This window comes from Takifugu flavidus, chromosome 15 (genome assembly GCF_003711565.1).
Source record: "Takifugu flavidus isolate HTHZ2018 chromosome 15, ASM371156v2, whole genome shotgun sequence".
NCBI classification, from domain to species: domain Eukaryota; kingdom Metazoa; phylum Chordata; class Actinopteri; order Tetraodontiformes; family Tetraodontidae; genus Takifugu; species Takifugu flavidus.
Genome location: NC_079534.1, coordinates 1,346,206 through 1,362,556, shown reverse-complemented (window position 1 = coordinate 1,362,556; position 16,351 = coordinate 1,346,206). Strand labels below are relative to the sequence as shown.

Here is a 16,351-nt window from a genome sequence, read left to right as displayed (position 1 = left end):
TCTCACCAATCAAGGATGTAGAACTACTCATGTTGTCCACGGATGGCTATGCCAGGACTATGGCAAAACTGTTTTGTAACTGTTTTGTAACTGTTGCCCTTATTAAAAACAGGCGAGCAAGCGAGAAAGGCGGGGGGGGGGGGATCTACCCTCCTCCCTTTTTAAAAAAAGGTGGGCAGGAGAAAGGCGGGAATGGGGGGGGGGGGGGGGGACAGATGTGGGCGGGTTCAGGGAAAGGTCAACCTGTCACTTTGACAAGAAGTACCCCATTTCTCTCTCTCAAGGTATTTACGTGTCAAAAAAAAACCCCAACCGTGGAATCCACAGGCCCTGGCTTCACTCCCTATTTAGTGGTCGGTCATACAAAAGAGAGGAAAGCTACAATACAGCGTAAAAACCTGTTGTAAAGACATGCCACATTTAGAGTAAAGTAAAGCTGTAAGATAATGTAAATCCTACACCCCACCACACACGAGCAGTAGCTCTTAACCAGTACACCTGGCTGGGAATAAATAACTTCATCTAAAATGCACAGAAGCAAAAATGAGTGGACTTTTAAAAGAAAGAAGAGGCTGTCGAGCAGAGCAACACCTGTTCTGGCCTGTTGTTAGTGTGCAAGTGACTCTCTGTTTTATGCTGAAAATGAAGTAAAGATGAGGGCAGTTCTAACAGAGTTCCAACACGCAGTTGGAAGAATAGCTGAGGATAGGAAATCAATTAATTAAATTAATTATTTTTGCCAGACATCAAGTTAAGATACGTCCTCATTCTATAATTTTGCAGTTCAGGCTAGTTCGAATTAGCAATAGCAACGTACCTTCACAATTACACAGATACGACGACACACTAAACCTTTTTCACCTTTATTGACGGTAGTCTTTGGTTTGCAATCGACCCTAACTCTGCTGCATCTCTCCTCCGTGTTCCATCGGACCGGAAGTGGCTGAACGTCCTTTTGCCAGACCCGGAAGTGAATCGTGCATAGAGCCTCTCGCTGACCCCGTCATACAACACCTGTGTGTCTTCCACTCCAGAAACCAACAGAGCAACAAATCTTTACACAGCGGCAAATCAAGGTTGAATTTTATCTGGAATATTTGAAGTTGTAAAAATAAAATATAAACTATATATAAATATACTGTAAACTATAAATATAAGCCCATAATAAGTTTTTACAAGTATTTTTTATAATTAGGGTGTCATGATTGTTTTACTCCCTCATACTAGTACCTAAATCAAATAAGACTTCTCAAAAACTGAAATTGATTGTATTTACTGAGCTGTGTGGTCTGTATTTCACCATATAATTCCAAAAATGAAAGTTTTGTAGCATTTGTTATATTCTCAATAGGACTTTTTATCCATAGAATTATTTTTCCCTTTAAATTAGCCAATGCTATTTCTGGATTTGTTGAAGTGGAATTTATTAGCATTATTAGAGCTACATTCACTAATTAATGTAGTAAAATAATTCATTTAAAAAAAATCAAAGTTAGTAAAAATAGAATATTTATATGGTCACAGTGAGAACAATCGGACCTATTGCAGAAGAATACAATGGCTTTAAAAGTGCTGCAACAGAAAAGACATGACGGACGTGTGACGCGTGCACATCATGCATTCAGTACAGGCCTCAGAACAGAACAGAATCCTGCACATCCAGGACTCCAAAAACAAAAACACAGGCAGTCATGCACTATTTGAACCTTGAGCAAACGCAAACTAAGTCTCTCAGTCACATTCTGTACATTTCTTTAATGGAAGCTGTGTTATAAAGAATTAATTGCATCTGGATTGAATCTATGAGGCTTTCAGATTAAACATGTAACTACAGTGGTCTCCATAGTAACGCTGTTGTGCCGTCTCTGAAGCCTGAAGACTTTTTACACTGTTTATTAACTCTTGGCGGAGTTTTCCACATCAGTTGCTTGTCTGGATTCCGCCTTATCCGACTCATTAGAGGGCAACTCCTCCTGGCTGGTGTTCAGGTCGGCCCTGCTCGGGTGAGCGTTAGCAGGCTGTGTCGCCGGCTGGGTCCCGTTGATGCTCACCACAGTGCCCTCCGATTTGCTGAAACTAAACAGCTTCCCGGGACTGAATGTCTTGTTTGGGGATTGTGACCTATCTTGGCCACTAGGGGGAGCTGCGGAGGTCGCCGTCAGTCCCGCGGTCGCCCCCACGGCTACTGCTGGTTCTTTCTTCATCTCCGGGGACTTCAGGAACTTCAGAAATCCCGGGAGTTTTGCCTCACCCCCTGTAGGAGACTGAGCAGGCGAGCGAGATGTGCTGGAGGAGAACTTCCCCTGCAGAGGGATGATCTGCTTCAGCTTCATCACATTGTTGTTCCCCAGCAGAGAGTTGGGTCTTTTCGGCTTGTCCCCCGGCTTGCCCCCCGTTGATTTGTCGTGGTGGTGCTGGTGACCGTCTGACTTGTGGCAGTCGCTGTCTTGGCGGGCCTCAGCCTGCAGCTCGGCCTGACGATGGAGCTCCTCCTCTTCGCGGCGGCGTCTGAGCTGCTGTTGAAAGTGCTGCTGGGCCTGTTGCTCATGTTTCTGAACACGATCGAATAGGAGAGGCACAGTAAGAAAACAAAATTCAACTTCGCTGTAAGAGAGTAGAGGGAGGGAGAATTGGCATTAGCGATTTTTAAAAAGGGAACCTTTGGGTTTTAAGTTCACACAAACAAGCTGTTTGTGGCTTGTTTGCTTTTAAATATGCTGACTTTTACGTGACAGAACTTACAAGTGTTACCTATATGGCAGAAAAAGACACAGACAAAACACGAACACAGAGATACGTTGCTGTGAGGCTGTGCTGCAGGGATGGAGGCACATAGAAGGGACGAGTACAGAAACATGGCTGCAGTCAGCAACAGGCCTCACGCTGCGCCGAAGGTCTTTCAAGCTATGACACAACTATACCTTGAAAGCTTCCCTTCGCCGGTACTCTAGCTTGGCCATTTCTTCTGCTACCCAGCCAGGGATATCAGGGATGGCAACATGGATGATGTATTTAAGGAGGATTGCAAAGTGCTGTAAACCACCAAGACCACAGAGGGACAGGCTCAACACACAGTTACATCAGGTAACATCTACTAGAAAATAAAAAGAAACATTCAAAAGGTCGTGCAGGTTCGATGACCTCAAACTAAAGATATCGCGGACAAACCTGCTTGTGCAGACCCCGCACTGAGCCCTACCTCCAGTAAGACGATGGAGACGATGGTCATCTCGGGACTCAGCCATGGGAACAGACGCTGGAGCTGCCCACACTGACCGATCAAATAACAGTTCACTATTATGGCTATCAGACCCATGGCCTCCATCGCAGTCTGCAGACAGAGAGAGAGGATCACCAGGTGATCTGTGTGGCCCCAAGGCCTTCTCTGGCATTTTCCAGGACCTGTTCCTGACCTGCCACTGTCCAATGTTCCCCACCCTCAGTCCGAAGGGTCTCTGCAGGCTGGTGCACAGCTTCAAGGCATCGCTGCGGATTTCGATGATGTTGTTGATAAGGGCGCACATGGCCGCCAGGGGAAACGCCGACGAGAACAGCACCACATAGCCAAACTGTATGAACATTTCCTGGTAGTCCTGAAGTGTACCCTGGGGACAAACATCGGCGGTGAATGAGTTTTTATTGGCACGTGGCGAGGAGCGCATCTCCTACCTCATATCTCTTCATGCAGCTCTCGATCTCAGCTTGGGTCAGAGTGACAGTTTTTGGTTCTTCTGGAGGGTCCATCCAAGACTTCCGATCCTCTCTCCCCTCGCCGACGTTTCTTCGCCTCAGACAGAGCGAGTCGGATTCCTTTGGAGCTGAAATGGCACCATTCTCCTTGGACTCCTGTTGATGTGAACCACGGGAGACGATAAGGGATCTCGAGGCTGCAAAACCTTTAGCACAATAACATAAAAAGTGCTTTATCATTGTTTATCACGAGCAAACTAATCCACATACTTGAGCCTGCGATTCACTGTCACTCTCTTCATCACAACTGTCAAAAATACTGGACGGGTCCATCCCGTCCTCCACCAGGGTGGGACTGTCCTTCAAGCTATCGTATCCCTCCTGTGTCTCTGTCGTCACATCCTGGTAGTCGACCTTTTCGGTGAAGCTGACTTTACGTTGCTTCAGACTGCTGTCACTCATGTCCCACTCTTCCTCCGTGAGCCTGAATCCAGCCTTCAAATCGCCTCTCCGTCTCGGTTCTGGATTACCACCCTGACCGTCGGTGATCCCTCTGGTGCCCAGCAAGGAGTAGCTTGTCATGGAGGCCTGGGCCTTCCCCAAAACTAGGCGACCGTATTTGAACACTATCGCTTGGAGAAGCTCCCAGAGCACCTTGGGGGTGAAGACACCCAGCTTGTTCTGCTCGTAGAGATAAGGCTGGAGGACCTCTTTAATGTTCTGTAAGAACTGGCGGAAGATCAGTAGAGTGGCTAGCATCTGTGAAGAGTGGGAACAACCGGTCAGTCACTGTGCAGACTGATAAATGCACAAGAGATGAGGAGACATTAATCCGTTACCTCCTTGAGTCGCTCCATGTCCTTGAGGTAGAATCCGATATAGAAAAGACTTAGATAAGAATTGATGAACTCAAACTGGAAGACAACCATAATAACAGAAATATTACAGGGAGTCAAATCAAAATCAAACGTCTGTCTCAAATAGAAGCCAGAAAGGCGACTCACAAAAACCATCTTAATGATCAGGTTATTCTCATAGGCACTCTGAAGCCGGTAGTTCTCTGGATGGAGAAACAAACGCATCAGTACCTCGGGGTGCAAACCGTGACCCACATCCACGAACAAGTGCCTCTCACCCATATCGTTAAGCCAGTAGGCAATCTTCTTATACACTTCGTCGCAAATGTTTACAGTCAGCGCCAGAAGGATCTTTGGGACAAATCTGGTGATTCCAGGCAGCTCCTGGATCTCCATCACCACCTCCTGCAGGAGGCATCAGGGATATGAATCTTTCAATTTACATCAGTTCGGTTTCTTTCCGGGAGCTATTTTCTCCACACCTGCAGTTCCAGGCAGAGCAGCATCGCGAGAAAGACAAAACAGAGGCAGAGGAGGCAGACAGGCAGGCTGACCAACCATCTGAACAGCGCTCTTTTCCAGGGTGGATAATAGAACTCCTCACAGCCGGTTATGGGACTGCAGCGCTTCACTCCCTGCACAGAGGAGGGAGGGACAGAAGGAGCACGAAGAGCGTTTAATTATTAAAAAAGATTCCATAGTAACTAAGAGCCTGTATAATTATTTCACAGTGAAAAGTTAAAAGTTACTGAATTCCAGGGAAATGAAACAATGGATATGCTGATATGAAAAGGACAGCGCCCAACGTGGGGCTCGAACCCACGACCCTGAGATTAAGAGTCTCATGCTCTACCGACTGAGCTAGCCGGGCTGTGAGGCCCAACCCCCAATGTCTCCACGCCTTTCCTGAGCACACGGAGAACGTATCATGTTTCCTGTTGCACAAGTGCTCAGTGATAAAACTGCCAACCAGACCGAAGCTTCTTTACTAGCTGATCTAATTACCATTTTAAAACTGTGGATATTCACATGTTCTGCCTCCCCCCCAAATTCAAATGAACGAATAAAGAGAGCAAATCTTAGTTAGTCGATGCTGACACACAACAGACGAAGCTTCCTCACCCTGAACTGGGGCCTGGGTTCCTCCAGTGATTCAGCGGGGGTGTCCAGGGTGCCCCACCTGTAGGCCAGCTCTGCCTCTCGCCTCTTCCAGCGCTCCAGGAACAGGGTCGCCCACACGACGTTGAAGAGGGCAAAAACCACGCAGCAGATATCTTGACTGGTCTGTGAGCAAAGGTAAGCGTCCACAATAGGAAAAATAGTTTAAAGAGTTTAAATGATTGCTTGTAATTCCCTATTAGGCAGGTAAGCACAACACAACTGTGTGACAAACAGGCCTTTACCTACCTGATCTGACTCTGCAAGTATCCAGAGCAGAAAGCCGATGACAGCAGGGTAAAGCATGGAGTTGGTGTAGAAACCAAGCCAGGCAAAATACATGCTGATCTTAACTCCAAAGTAGTCGCAGATATCATCTGAAAGGCAGAGGGAATCAGAAAGTACATTTGTCAGCATCCATGCTGCATGGATGAGGAATAAGGCTTCCTGTTCACTGTCTTCCTCCCACCCAGGGGCTGCCTTTCACACACAGCCTGGACCCAGGAAGTCATCAGCTGATTGAGGATCCTCTGCTCGTGCAAGGGGAACATCTGATGGATGACACCCCGAGCCACCAGCTCTGGAACTGAAGAGGACAGGAGGGTCTGAGGTGAGTTTGTCATAGTTGTGTGGAAAATAACCAGAATTCTGTATTTTGGGGGGGTCTGACAGAAAGAGGAGGCTGATATTTATACTGAGAGACAGTGGAGAGTGAGGGAAACGTTTCCTCCGTAGAGAACAGGGAGAAAAGCATCAAAGATGCGAATCATAACAAAACATACTGAGTGGCTGCCCTTCCAGGAAGTGAATGTTGTGAAGCACCTCCCCCTGTTTGGCTCTCAGATTGTCCAGCCAGTACTTTATAATGCCCTGACGCTCCTGAAACACGAAGAAAGAACCAAATCTAAGAATCCGAGCAGCCTCCTCACAGCTCGTGTAATTAAACTGCAAATGTGAGTTTACCTGTGAGGTGAAAAAGCAGAGCTCACTCTCGATGTTCTCATAGATGTTGTCTTCCTCGCAGGAGAAGCGCCGCATCCCGCCGCCAAACTGCGGTTTGACAGCCTTGTGCATCCCCATCTGCTCGGCTCCGCGCAGTAAACTGAGGGGCGATGAGAGGGGGTAAATGGGCAGCAGGCTGTGAGTGCAGACAGGTTAGCACGCACAAATGGGTGCACACAAAAACGCTCTTCAGCTGTCGGTTCGGTCTCCAACCCGTTGATTTACAACCACGTCCGCCAAAAACACACCAAACATGGCTTTTACTCATTCACACAGAAACTCCATTTTAGCTTTCTAGCTTCATGCTGAGCTAATAAGACGTTGTCCTCGCACCAAAAAAATGATCAAATTAGCCAAATTATTTCATCAGATGTTAACTTGCCAAATACATTGATGTTTTTTTTAAAATATAGAACCTTTTTGAGGGTGAGCGTTCATCACTGCTGCTTTGACCGTGCAGAAATGTTGAAAAGTAAAAGAGGTAATGATTGGTTACCCTTTAGATGTGATATTTTGGCTTCATTGTGTATTTGAGTTTCTATTGAGCAGGTTAGGAAAATGTTGATTCTGTCTGTGTCCTTTTTTCAATACAGACCAGCTAGAATCAAACTTAAATGCTCGTGATGACAAAATATCTTCAGTCCTAAAATGACGTGGCAGGACTAAAGCACACACACACACACACACACACACACACACACACACACACACACACACACACACACACACATCCTTGTGCTTCTATCTTGGTGAGGACTTTCATAGACATGATGCATTACCCAGCTCCTTACCCTCCCCCGAAATTACTAACTCTGACTCTGACCTAAACCCATTTATAACCTTTAAAACCAAGTCTTAACCCTCAAACAGTCCTCTGAAGTTGTGAGGACCAGCCAAAATGTCCCCACTGACCAAATATGTCCCCATTTTGGTATAGAATGTGGTAACAAATATAGGAACACACACAATGTGTGACAGAGCCTTACTTCTCAAACGTGGTGGTGATGAAGAAGGCGTGCGTCTGGGTGTGTTTGTGCTGTCGGACCTGAATGCTGACCTGCGGGATGCCGACACGGATCTGATTCAGGAGCCACAGCAGAGTGTGGTCGTCTATCGTGTCTGTGGAGGGAGAAATCTTTTAACTTTTGCTGGAAAAGGCAAGAGAAAGAAGTCCAGACACTAAAAGAAACCAATGGGCCGCCCTCGTGGTCAGCTCAGTGTTTGCTAAAGGCAGAAAACACAAAGCTCGCTGCTGCTTTGAGAAACCGGATCAAACCCATCCGTCGCCGCTGCGACAGGAGGGCAAAGAATGCAAAACACATGGTCACGTAAAGGCCTGTCAACACACATCGACAATAATTTTCCATAGGCTGACAGGATGGAGTTTGACTCCTGCAGGTTTCTGACATTGCAGTAAAAGGCTGTTCCGGCGTCCTCTGAGGCTGGCCGTCCACCAAAGACACTTAACAAAGGAGGCTCTGCCTGGCGCACCTGGGAATGTCATGAGGATGTCACAGTTTTCTGTAGGCACCATCTTGAGCCAGGACTTCCGAGACATGATGTAGTGCCGGGCCTGCAGAAGACGCTTCCCAAACAGTTTGTCTAAAGCGGAGAGAGGAGCGGGACATGAAAGCGTTAATAAAGTTTCTGTGAGAGAGGGTGAGACAGGGAAATGGAAGGTGAACGCCTGCTGACATCATCACGGTGTGAAAGGGCTGAAAGCTTCACCGCGGCTGTTATTTCCTCTCTGCCCGATATTTTTGCCAACGTCATGGAGGATTAGCAGAAATGCTCATCTGTTTGGTCAGCCTGACGGTTGATGGCAACACACTGGTCATATGACTTTGAGTAAATGCTACAAGGTTTGGGCAAACAGATGGATTCTAAACTGGGTGGTGTGCAAACAATCACTTGCAAACGAGCTTTTCAAGTCTCTAAAATCATTAAATATCGGGCCGGGCCTCCCCAGCAGAGCGCTTGGACCTGCTCACAGTCTGCTGCCGTCCTTTCTTCTCCCTGTTCAGCAGCCTAGAGAAGGCAGCCTTTTGTACCTGGACAGGCCGATCCCTTTATTATTAACTATTCCTACAGTGACTCGTCGAATTCTGCTGCAGTCTTGCAGTATCACTGTTGATTCACCCCCTTTTTGCCTATTATGTTAAATAGTAATCATCATCATCTTCATCAAATCATAACAAATGCAATGCTACATCATTGTATTATTATGGGATATTTTAGATGTACCACATATGCAAAAATCTTATCATTTATTTCTTCCTGGTAGAGTATACTCGTGTTTCTTCTTCCTTCTGGGTTAACAGTTGTAGCGCGTGCTCAATGAGCTATAGGCAACAGCCAAAGGTGTTTATTACATAACATTTGCCATTACATCATCAGTGAAGATAAAAATCTTCTTGTCATTGAGATGTAACTATCTCAAGCTGACAGGTTGGTGGATTTCCTTTAAAATGTCGTGAGAACCGATCATATCTGCTCTGAAAACCCAGACCAAGGAGCTGCAGAGACCTTCATTGGGGTCTCAGTTTGTCCTCGGTGATGTAAACAATAGCAATGGCACAGATCTGCTTAGTCACCCCTCAAGTGTTCCACCTGTAAAACCAAGTTGCCACCAGACAATAACGAACACCTGAGTTGGCAACTCCATCTGGACCCTCTGCAGGAGCCCGTGTGTCCCGTCAGGACACGCTCGTGCACTGCACCGAGTCCTTTAACGCACCTGTGTGCTGCCTGCATGCATGAAAAGAGACCCAAACCCAGTAACACGTTTGATGCTCCAGTCCCCAGTGAGTCACTACCAGTCCAGATATCAAAACATCGGTCAGTGAATGCAGCATCATTCCCATGCACGGCACACTCCATGTCCCATCCTTCCTGTTTCTGCAGATCAACACTAAAACGCATTTTCTGCATGATCAGTTTTATCTTTTCCTCCCACACTTACCGAGCACAGTGGACGGCGATACAGACGCCTGCTGCTGCTGCTGGTTGTCGCTCCTGTCCTGATGTTCGGCTGCCACCGTCCTGTCCATCCTCTCTCCTGCCCCGCCGCTGTCGTCGACGTCTGCGGTGCCGCCGCTGTTTACAGGAGCGTCGCCGTCAGCCGCTCCGGGGGCCGCCTGCATGGCGATGTGCACAAACCCCGCCGCTGGGACCGGAAGACCGCGCCGCAAGGGTGATTACGGCTGCTGCGTGCGAAGGGAAAACCCTCGGCGCGTGTGATGGATGACGAGGAGGAACATGATCATGGCATCGGCACGTTCCGCGCACACATTCGTGACTGGGTGGTGACGCCAGAGCCGAGGGAAACACCGCACCGCGCCGCCCCGCACCGCGCCGCGCCGCGCAGGCAGCGGGTCCACACCATAGACGTGCCGCGCACACGCACACCTGCAGCTGGGGATGCGTTCAATGTGGAACGGAGCACTACTTTAAAGGTTAGGGTCCGTTTTGTGTGTTGTTGTTTACACTAAGGCCACGTGATTCCTACGTATATGATCAATAACTCGCAGCTGTAACGAACAATTCCATCAGGTTTTCAAGCAAAGTTTTCACGAAGGTTGAAGATTCCAATCACCTTGCAAAGAGTGCTGCCAGTCTTGAGCACCGGGAACACTTTTGTCAGCACATATAGTCGCAAGATGTTTAGATCCATTAATATTTGCACCATTTGTTAGGGAGGCGCGTATTATTCCGGTCTTCAACCCGAAAAGATGCACGTTTTCAGCAAACCAGGAACGCAATAATTCGATTTTTCTGCCTCTCACAGATCTCCACATTCACATCAAATCCACAGCAGCCTGTGGACAAAACGATATCCAAAGAACCGCAATCACTTTCTTTGCTGATGTTCTTATTCTACGTTCTATCACACTCAAAATGCAAATCCCAAACGTCATTTCCCTGATCAATAAATTCATTTTAGCAATCAAACATTGAGTCCGTCGCTCTTGCCGTGCTGGACTGTCATTGGTCGAGCAGTAAGAACAACAGCGGGTTATTCCTCCCTCTGCAGCTCCAGGCGGGTGATAACTGGTGCAGACACTAGATGGAGGCAGCAGACAGGCACGGATGGTCACAGCGATCCGTCCTGACAAATCTGACTCAAGTTGAAGGGGGGGGGGGGGGGGGGGGGCAACAGTAAATCACATTTAAAAAGAGAAAACAGGATGTTGTGACGTGATAAGAAATACTTAGGGTTAAAGGGAATGTTCCTTCTCTGAAAACAAACAAGGGAACAACTGGTGGGTTTTCTGCCTTCTTATAAATGTTTTCACATATCGACATTTATTATGTCAAGATTCCTTTTTTTGTTTGTTTTAGACCAGAGAAGAAAGTACAGATCCCGGCCATCTGGGTCTGTAGAACCTGGACTGTTGTTCAGGGGTGATGGGTTATCAATGATGCAGCAGAGGAAGAGGTCATCTGTGGAGACGGGCCTGTTTCTGCTGCGCGTGCAGGGAAACATGACTTCAGGCTCACCTGAGAAAAGCTTGATATTGAAGGGCTATTTTGATTTTGGAGAGCAAATGAAGCGAACAAAGACACAAACTTTAGTTTGTGTTGTTCCCTAAAAAAGATCAAATATGATATTAATTATTGATTTATGAAAAAGTGATGTCACGTCATCTAAAAGGGAAACTGCTGAATAATGACACTATAAACTTTCTCGACTGAGCTAACATGCACCTATTTTTTTTAGATTCTTAACACTATTTTTTTGTTTTTATCGTTAGGGGTGAAGACTTATGGTTTCTGTAGAGACAATGTACTACTACAGTAAACTGAAGAGCTTCACCTTTAAAAAAAAAAAAGAAACTTTCTAATCATTCTTAAATGTTTCAACATTAAACCAAATATCTCACAACACACGCGACGCATGTTCTGATATCAATCTAGCCTGATCTGTGCAGCTTTAGGTCAGTCTGGTCAGTTCAGGTTTACATAAACTCACCGTGTCCTCTTATAGTATAATAATCAATCTCTGCGTTTAAAACTGTCCATGTCAACATAAAGGTCATCCATGTGGATGTGCTAAAGGACATTACCCAGCCACATTTCCCACCCACGCTAGCTCCTCTGAACAAGAGGATGGGCTTTTGCCCCCGATGTTTTGCACCACCCTGCAAGGCCAAGGGACCGCGGATTGCTGGGCAGATAGGAAATGCAATTAGAAGTCACAGTCAAGGAGGAAGGAGGTCGTAATCACAAGCACCAGGATGTGAGCCGAGCAGAATGCGACACAATGGCCCCAGGTCTGCGTCAAGAGCCCCAAAGAGGAGCCAGAACGCTCCCAGCGGAGGCCTGTGCTCCCATCAGCATGTGTGGTGTCACCCCGCGGTCCTGCTGATGATCACACTGATGCTCCCAAACCTGCACCTCAAGCCTAAATTTATTCTCATTCCTAGTTCCATACATTCTACAGTTGTTTTCCATCCTGTTTGAGTGCCTCCATAAAAAGACAGAGGCCCTTAAACAGCTGGGGATGCGACCTGGCACTTTGGGTTCCTCTCACACACCATTTCCTAGATCAAAAACCAGGATCCGTGCACTGACAGGAATCTGGATCGTTCTTCGCCGACAAGCTTTTAAGTCTTCAAACGGAACGACTCCCTGGTGCATCCTCACGCATCCTCGCCGCTTCGCACATCCCAAAATGTGGAAAAACACTTGATGTGGAACAAAGGATGTCCCTGTAACGGAAAGAGCCCTTCTTTTCTCTCCAGTACTATATTTATTAATTGGTGCCAACAAACTTTTGTTTCTTGGATTAGCAGAACATTCCAAACTTTTTCACAGGATGTTTGTCTGCTCTCAGCACTTTGAAATGCTGAACTTCTGTAATTCTAAACCCAAACAGCCTGATCTGATCACTGCAGCGAAGGTTCCTCAGCTGTTCTGCTGACAGGTAACCGTAAACACACTGTTAAATCCTGCCTCAAATGTCACAGGAGAGGTTGGAGAGTCGTTTGTGGACATTTCGCCACACAATAGGTGACGCACACAGGGACAAACAGTTATTTCCGGGCGTGCATAATGTAATATTTTAAATAGCTTTGTTTATAAAGAGGAGTGGCTGACGTGCACACAAAGCAGTTATTTTTCTCTACTGACAGCATAAATAGGAGATTGACCACTTGTTTATGCCATTTATTAGTCTGTGAGATACACATTGTTTATAGTGATACTTTACATTTCAGCTTTAAAGCCATATAAAAATAGTGCCATGAAATATACAGTAAATGATCACAGCCAGTGATGAGTATATGTTACATACTGACTGGAAGACAAATTGGCCTGAAGATTCTTACTGAGTTGCACTGAGAGAGAGAGAGAGAGGAGAGAGAGAGAGAGAGAGAGAGAGAGAGAGAGAGAGCAAATGAATAATTAGTTTGATGCCAAATAAGTAAGAATAAAAGGTTAAATTGGGTTGATCCACCCGCAATTATGACAGGTGGCAAATTTGTCTTTTGTGTTCAGTCGTAAACATACTCACAGTGATCCAACAGGATTGAGAAGGCGCTCCAGCTCTCGAACGTGTTGAGAAACTGTTGGGAAACAAAAGAAAAGGCTTTCTGTTAGTTCCAGCTGATGTGCTGTATGCCTGATGCTCTGTACGCTGTCCTGTCCTTTCAGGACCTTAAGGACCTTTCAGGTCTAATTCTAAGCCAAGACATCTCAGGTCAATGCACTAATATAAAATAAAGTCTTGACAACCACATCCATGACAACCATTACAGCCTGAAACTGTAGAGTACCCCTCTAACACTGGAAAAATGTCATTAGTCAGGGGAAAGACAAGGTACCAGGATGTGCTTGAGCTTTTCCATTTAGCTATCACAGGTTAGGGGTGCGGTTATTTCCTCGCCGTTTTTGGATGTGGAAATGTAGAATCAGCAGAATTTTTGCAGGCTATCTAATTTTAGAAGAGGAAAAGAACCCCGAATGTGTTCTGCTGGCGTCTATGTGCACTCGGGCTGTTTACTGCTGTGAAATCTGGAAGAGAATCATGTTCCAGATCCAGAACCTTTAAAACTAAACCCAAACCTGAGACACTGAAGTGTTGAAACTTGCCTGGGTGACCCCCGTCTCCGTTCTCGCCTGATGGCCCTTTCTCGGTTCCACTCCCTGACTTGCTCCCCAACGATGTGCTGCGCCCAGTCCCAAACCAGGAAAAGCTTGTCCTGCTTGTGGAGCCACTAGAGCTGGAGGACGCCTCAGAGCCTGAAGAGGTTTTGGCATTCGTCAGGGACTTCTCCGAACCCAGCCCTGTGCTGCCGAGGTTTGACCCAGCGGAGCCACCATACGAACTGGTTGTGGAGCCTTTCCCAGTCCCAGGCTTATTTGAGCCCGACCCGCTGGAGCTACTGCTCGGATTTGACCCAAAGAGCGATAGAATTCCCCCATTTGACACTGGCTTATTGTTGCTTGATGCACTGGAGCTGCTTGACCCGCCTGAGTTAAATGATGAGCTAGCAGCCCCTATCCTGCTGGACTGACTGAGACTATTAGAGGAACTGGACGAGGAGGAACTGGATCCACCACCATTATTACTGAACAGGTTCCACCCATTATTGGTCTTTACAAAAGGTGTTGCAGGATGTATCTGAAAGCAAGAAAGAGCAACATGAAGACCTCATATTTCATTGTTTACCGCAGATCTCGGATCAGCGCTCTCTCACCCTGGACATGCAGGTCTTGTTCAGCTGCTTCAGCTGCGCCACCAGGTGCTCCAACTCTGTGTTTTTGAAGTGAACAGTTCTGTTCAGGACTGTGATCTCCCCGTTCAGGTTCTTCTTCTCCATCAGGAGCCTCTCGGTGGCTTGGTCGTGCTTCTCCTGCAGCCTGTTCATGTCCTGCCTGTGCTGCTGGGACAGGCCCAAGCGGTTCTGGCTGCAGGAGCGGTAGTCCTCGAACAGACGCCAGTTCTCGGCCTTCAGGCGACTGTTCTCGGCCAGGGTGCTGGACACTTCCCCCCCAATGTTGTCCAGGTAATACTGGAACTTCTCCTCCATGTCCCTGGACAGGCTGGTGCAGTTGGACTGGATCCTCTCCAGGTTCTCTCTCTGCTTCTCACAGCTGATCTGGAAGGCGAGGTGCGTGGGGAAGAGGGAGTTGATCTTGTTCAGGAAGGCATTGGTGACATTGGAGATGCCGCTCAAGGACTGCACGAACTCAGTTTTACAACTCTCCTTACACAGCTCCGCTTCCTTTTCATGCATCAACTTATCCCTCCTCAGACCGATGGCCTCCAGGTTCAGGTTGTCTCTGTCTTTGGCGATATGGTCCATTTCCCTCTTAAGCCTCTGGGACGTTTGCGTGTAATTGGCCTCCAAAAGTCCAATCCTGGCTTTCATCTGTTCCACCAGCAACCCACAGTCACAGTTACTGGTGATGGCTGAAGCAAAGGGACAGAAAAGCATTTAAATATCCTTCTGTAAACCCCGAGACAGGAGAACGTGTCTCATCATCGCCTCAGGGGACGAAAACGGCATTCTTACCTTGCGCGCAGTGTCCTGGCGGGACCAGCCAGTTCTTGCAATTGGTCAACTCATTGTGGCATTGTTGCTGTTTTAACAATAAAAATAAAACATATCTGCTTCAGGTAAGGGTAAATGATCCATCTCAGGGCCCTCTAAGTCCAGCTACAAGTTTTATTTATGTTTTCACCTTGTTACAAATGTGCTTTAGGTGACCCCTTTATTGTGTGAGTGGGTGTTCAGTCAGAATGTCTCAGTTTAAATAACTTTAAGTCCTTAAAGAGCAGCAGTAGAAATTGAAATTAGTTGAAAATGTCAAGAAAAGTGAGCGTGCTAATGTCTCACCACTGTCTTTTCCATGTCCCTGAAGAAGCCTATGGATTTGTTGGAGTGGTAGCGCAGCCTGCTCAGTTCCCAGTCGTTATTGGCCTTCTCCATCAGCGTGGTGTTGAGGAACGTGGTCAAGTTCTTCCTCTGCCTCCTCAGAGCCACGTTCTCTATGGAGAGCCGGCTGAAGCTCTCCTCCAGGTCCTGGATGCGGGACAGGGACGCCGAGTCCTGCTTGTCGCCATAGATGAGGAAGAGCACCAGGCTGACGATGATGAGGGACTGGATGAGCGAGGAGAAGAAGAAGACGATGCGCAGGTAGTAGCCGCAGCTCTTTCCCTTGGATTGGTACTGCATCTTCTTCTGCGCCGTCGGGCTGTGCTTGGGGACGTAGGAATACCTGTTGCTGTACATGGTGGATGAAGGTCAGTCAGAGAGAAACGGAATGACGATAAAATCCACCAGCCAATTTCAACCAAGGTTCATCTGTGACCTTCCTCCTTTTTTTTTAACAATAAAACTCAAAAGCGGGGCCCAACAAGCCGCAGATGTGGCCCCTGGTGCCTCCTACACTTCCAGAATCAATCAGATCTTGTCCGATCGGGAATGAGGGGAGTGCTTTTAAACTCCTCTGGACACACACTTCCCATGATGGGAAGTGAGTCGGGCATCAGTCTCCTCCCTTCACGGGCCGCCTCAGCCCATCTTAAATTAATTTAGCCTTCCAATAACAAATTCACAGTCATTAAAATAAAAAAAAAATAACTACTGTTTCTGTCATTATTACAGTTTTAGGGAAATTACAGTAAAAGGAAACAG

At 47.0% G+C, this 16,351-nt stretch overlaps 2 protein-coding genes and 1 non-coding gene across 4 annotated transcripts; all 3 read right to left on the bottom strand.

Annotated features, from left to right (window-relative positions):
* Nucleotides 1-1,399: 1,399 nt before the first annotated feature.
* Nucleotides 1,400-10,051, bottom strand: ano8a (anoctamin 8a). Of its 2 annotated transcripts, XM_057055957.1 has the most exons (18): nucleotides 9,670-10,051; nucleotides 8,199-8,309; nucleotides 7,694-7,826; nucleotides 6,669-6,807; nucleotides 6,488-6,584; nucleotides 6,175-6,291; nucleotides 5,955-6,082; nucleotides 5,670-5,831; nucleotides 5,030-5,182; nucleotides 4,826-4,952; nucleotides 4,695-4,750; nucleotides 4,530-4,604; nucleotides 3,961-4,449; nucleotides 3,670-3,846; nucleotides 3,414-3,605; nucleotides 3,200-3,331; nucleotides 2,922-3,032; nucleotides 1,400-2,552 (listed from the first exon to the last, which is right to left on the bottom strand). In XM_057055957.1, the coding sequence occupies exons 1-18, from the start codon at nucleotides 9,848-9,850 to the stop codon at nucleotides 1,896-1,898; spliced, it is 3,237 nt and encodes a 1,078-aa protein (XP_056911937.1). In that variant the 5' UTR covers nucleotides 9,851-10,051; the 3' UTR covers nucleotides 1,400-1,895. The 2 variants fall into 2 exon arrangements, with proteins under 2 accessions (XP_056911937.1, XP_056911938.1); XM_057055958.1 differs by lacking the exon at nucleotides 2,922-3,032.
* trnak-cuu (transfer RNA lysine (anticodon CUU)) lies at nucleotides 5,346-5,418 on the bottom strand. Its single transcript has one exon. It is a non-coding gene; the product is annotated as a tRNA-Lys (tRNA).
* A 2,809-nt stretch (nucleotides 10,052-12,860) lies between the features above and the next one.
* On the bottom strand, nucleotides 12,861-16,107 carry plvapa (plasmalemma vesicle associated protein a). Its single transcript, XM_057055959.1, has 6 exons — nucleotides 15,551-16,107; nucleotides 15,227-15,293; nucleotides 14,408-15,123; nucleotides 13,800-14,331; nucleotides 13,222-13,273; nucleotides 12,861-13,045 (listed from the first exon to the last, which is right to left on the bottom strand). Exons 1-6 carry the CDS (start codon nucleotides 15,944-15,946, stop codon nucleotides 13,033-13,035), a joined length of 1,776 nt encoding a protein of 591 aa, XP_056911939.1. The 5' UTR covers nucleotides 15,947-16,107; the 3' UTR covers nucleotides 12,861-13,032.
* Between the last annotated feature and the right edge of the window lie 244 nt (nucleotides 16,108-16,351).

Excerpts from the sequence above, each read along its gene's own strand:
- plvapa (XM_057055959.1), bottom strand. The coding sequence starts at position 15,946 with ATGTACAGCAACAGGTATTCCTACGTCCCCAAGCACAGCCCGACGGCG. Across the intron at positions 14,332-14,407 it reads ACAAGACCTGCATGTCCAGG|ATACATCCTGCAACACCTTT; the intron begins GTGAGAGAGCGC and ends TCTTGCTTTCAG. Across the intron at positions 13,274-13,799 it reads CGGAGACGGGGGTCACCCAG|TTTCTCAACACGTTCGAGAG; the intron begins GCAAGTTTCAAC and ends GTTTCCCAACAG.
- ano8a (XM_057055957.1), bottom strand. The coding sequence starts at position 9,850 with ATGCAGGCGGCCCCCGGAGCGGCTGACGGCGACGCTCCTGTAAACAGC. Across the intron at positions 5,183-5,669 it reads AACCCAGGCCCCAGTTCAGG|GGAGTGAAGCGCTGCAGTCC; the intron begins GTGAGGAAGCTT and ends TCCTCTGTGCAG. Across the intron at positions 4,953-5,029 it reads TGCTCTGCCTGGAACTGCAG|GAGGTGGTGATGGAGATCCA; the intron begins GTGTGGAGAAAA and ends TGCCTCCTGCAG.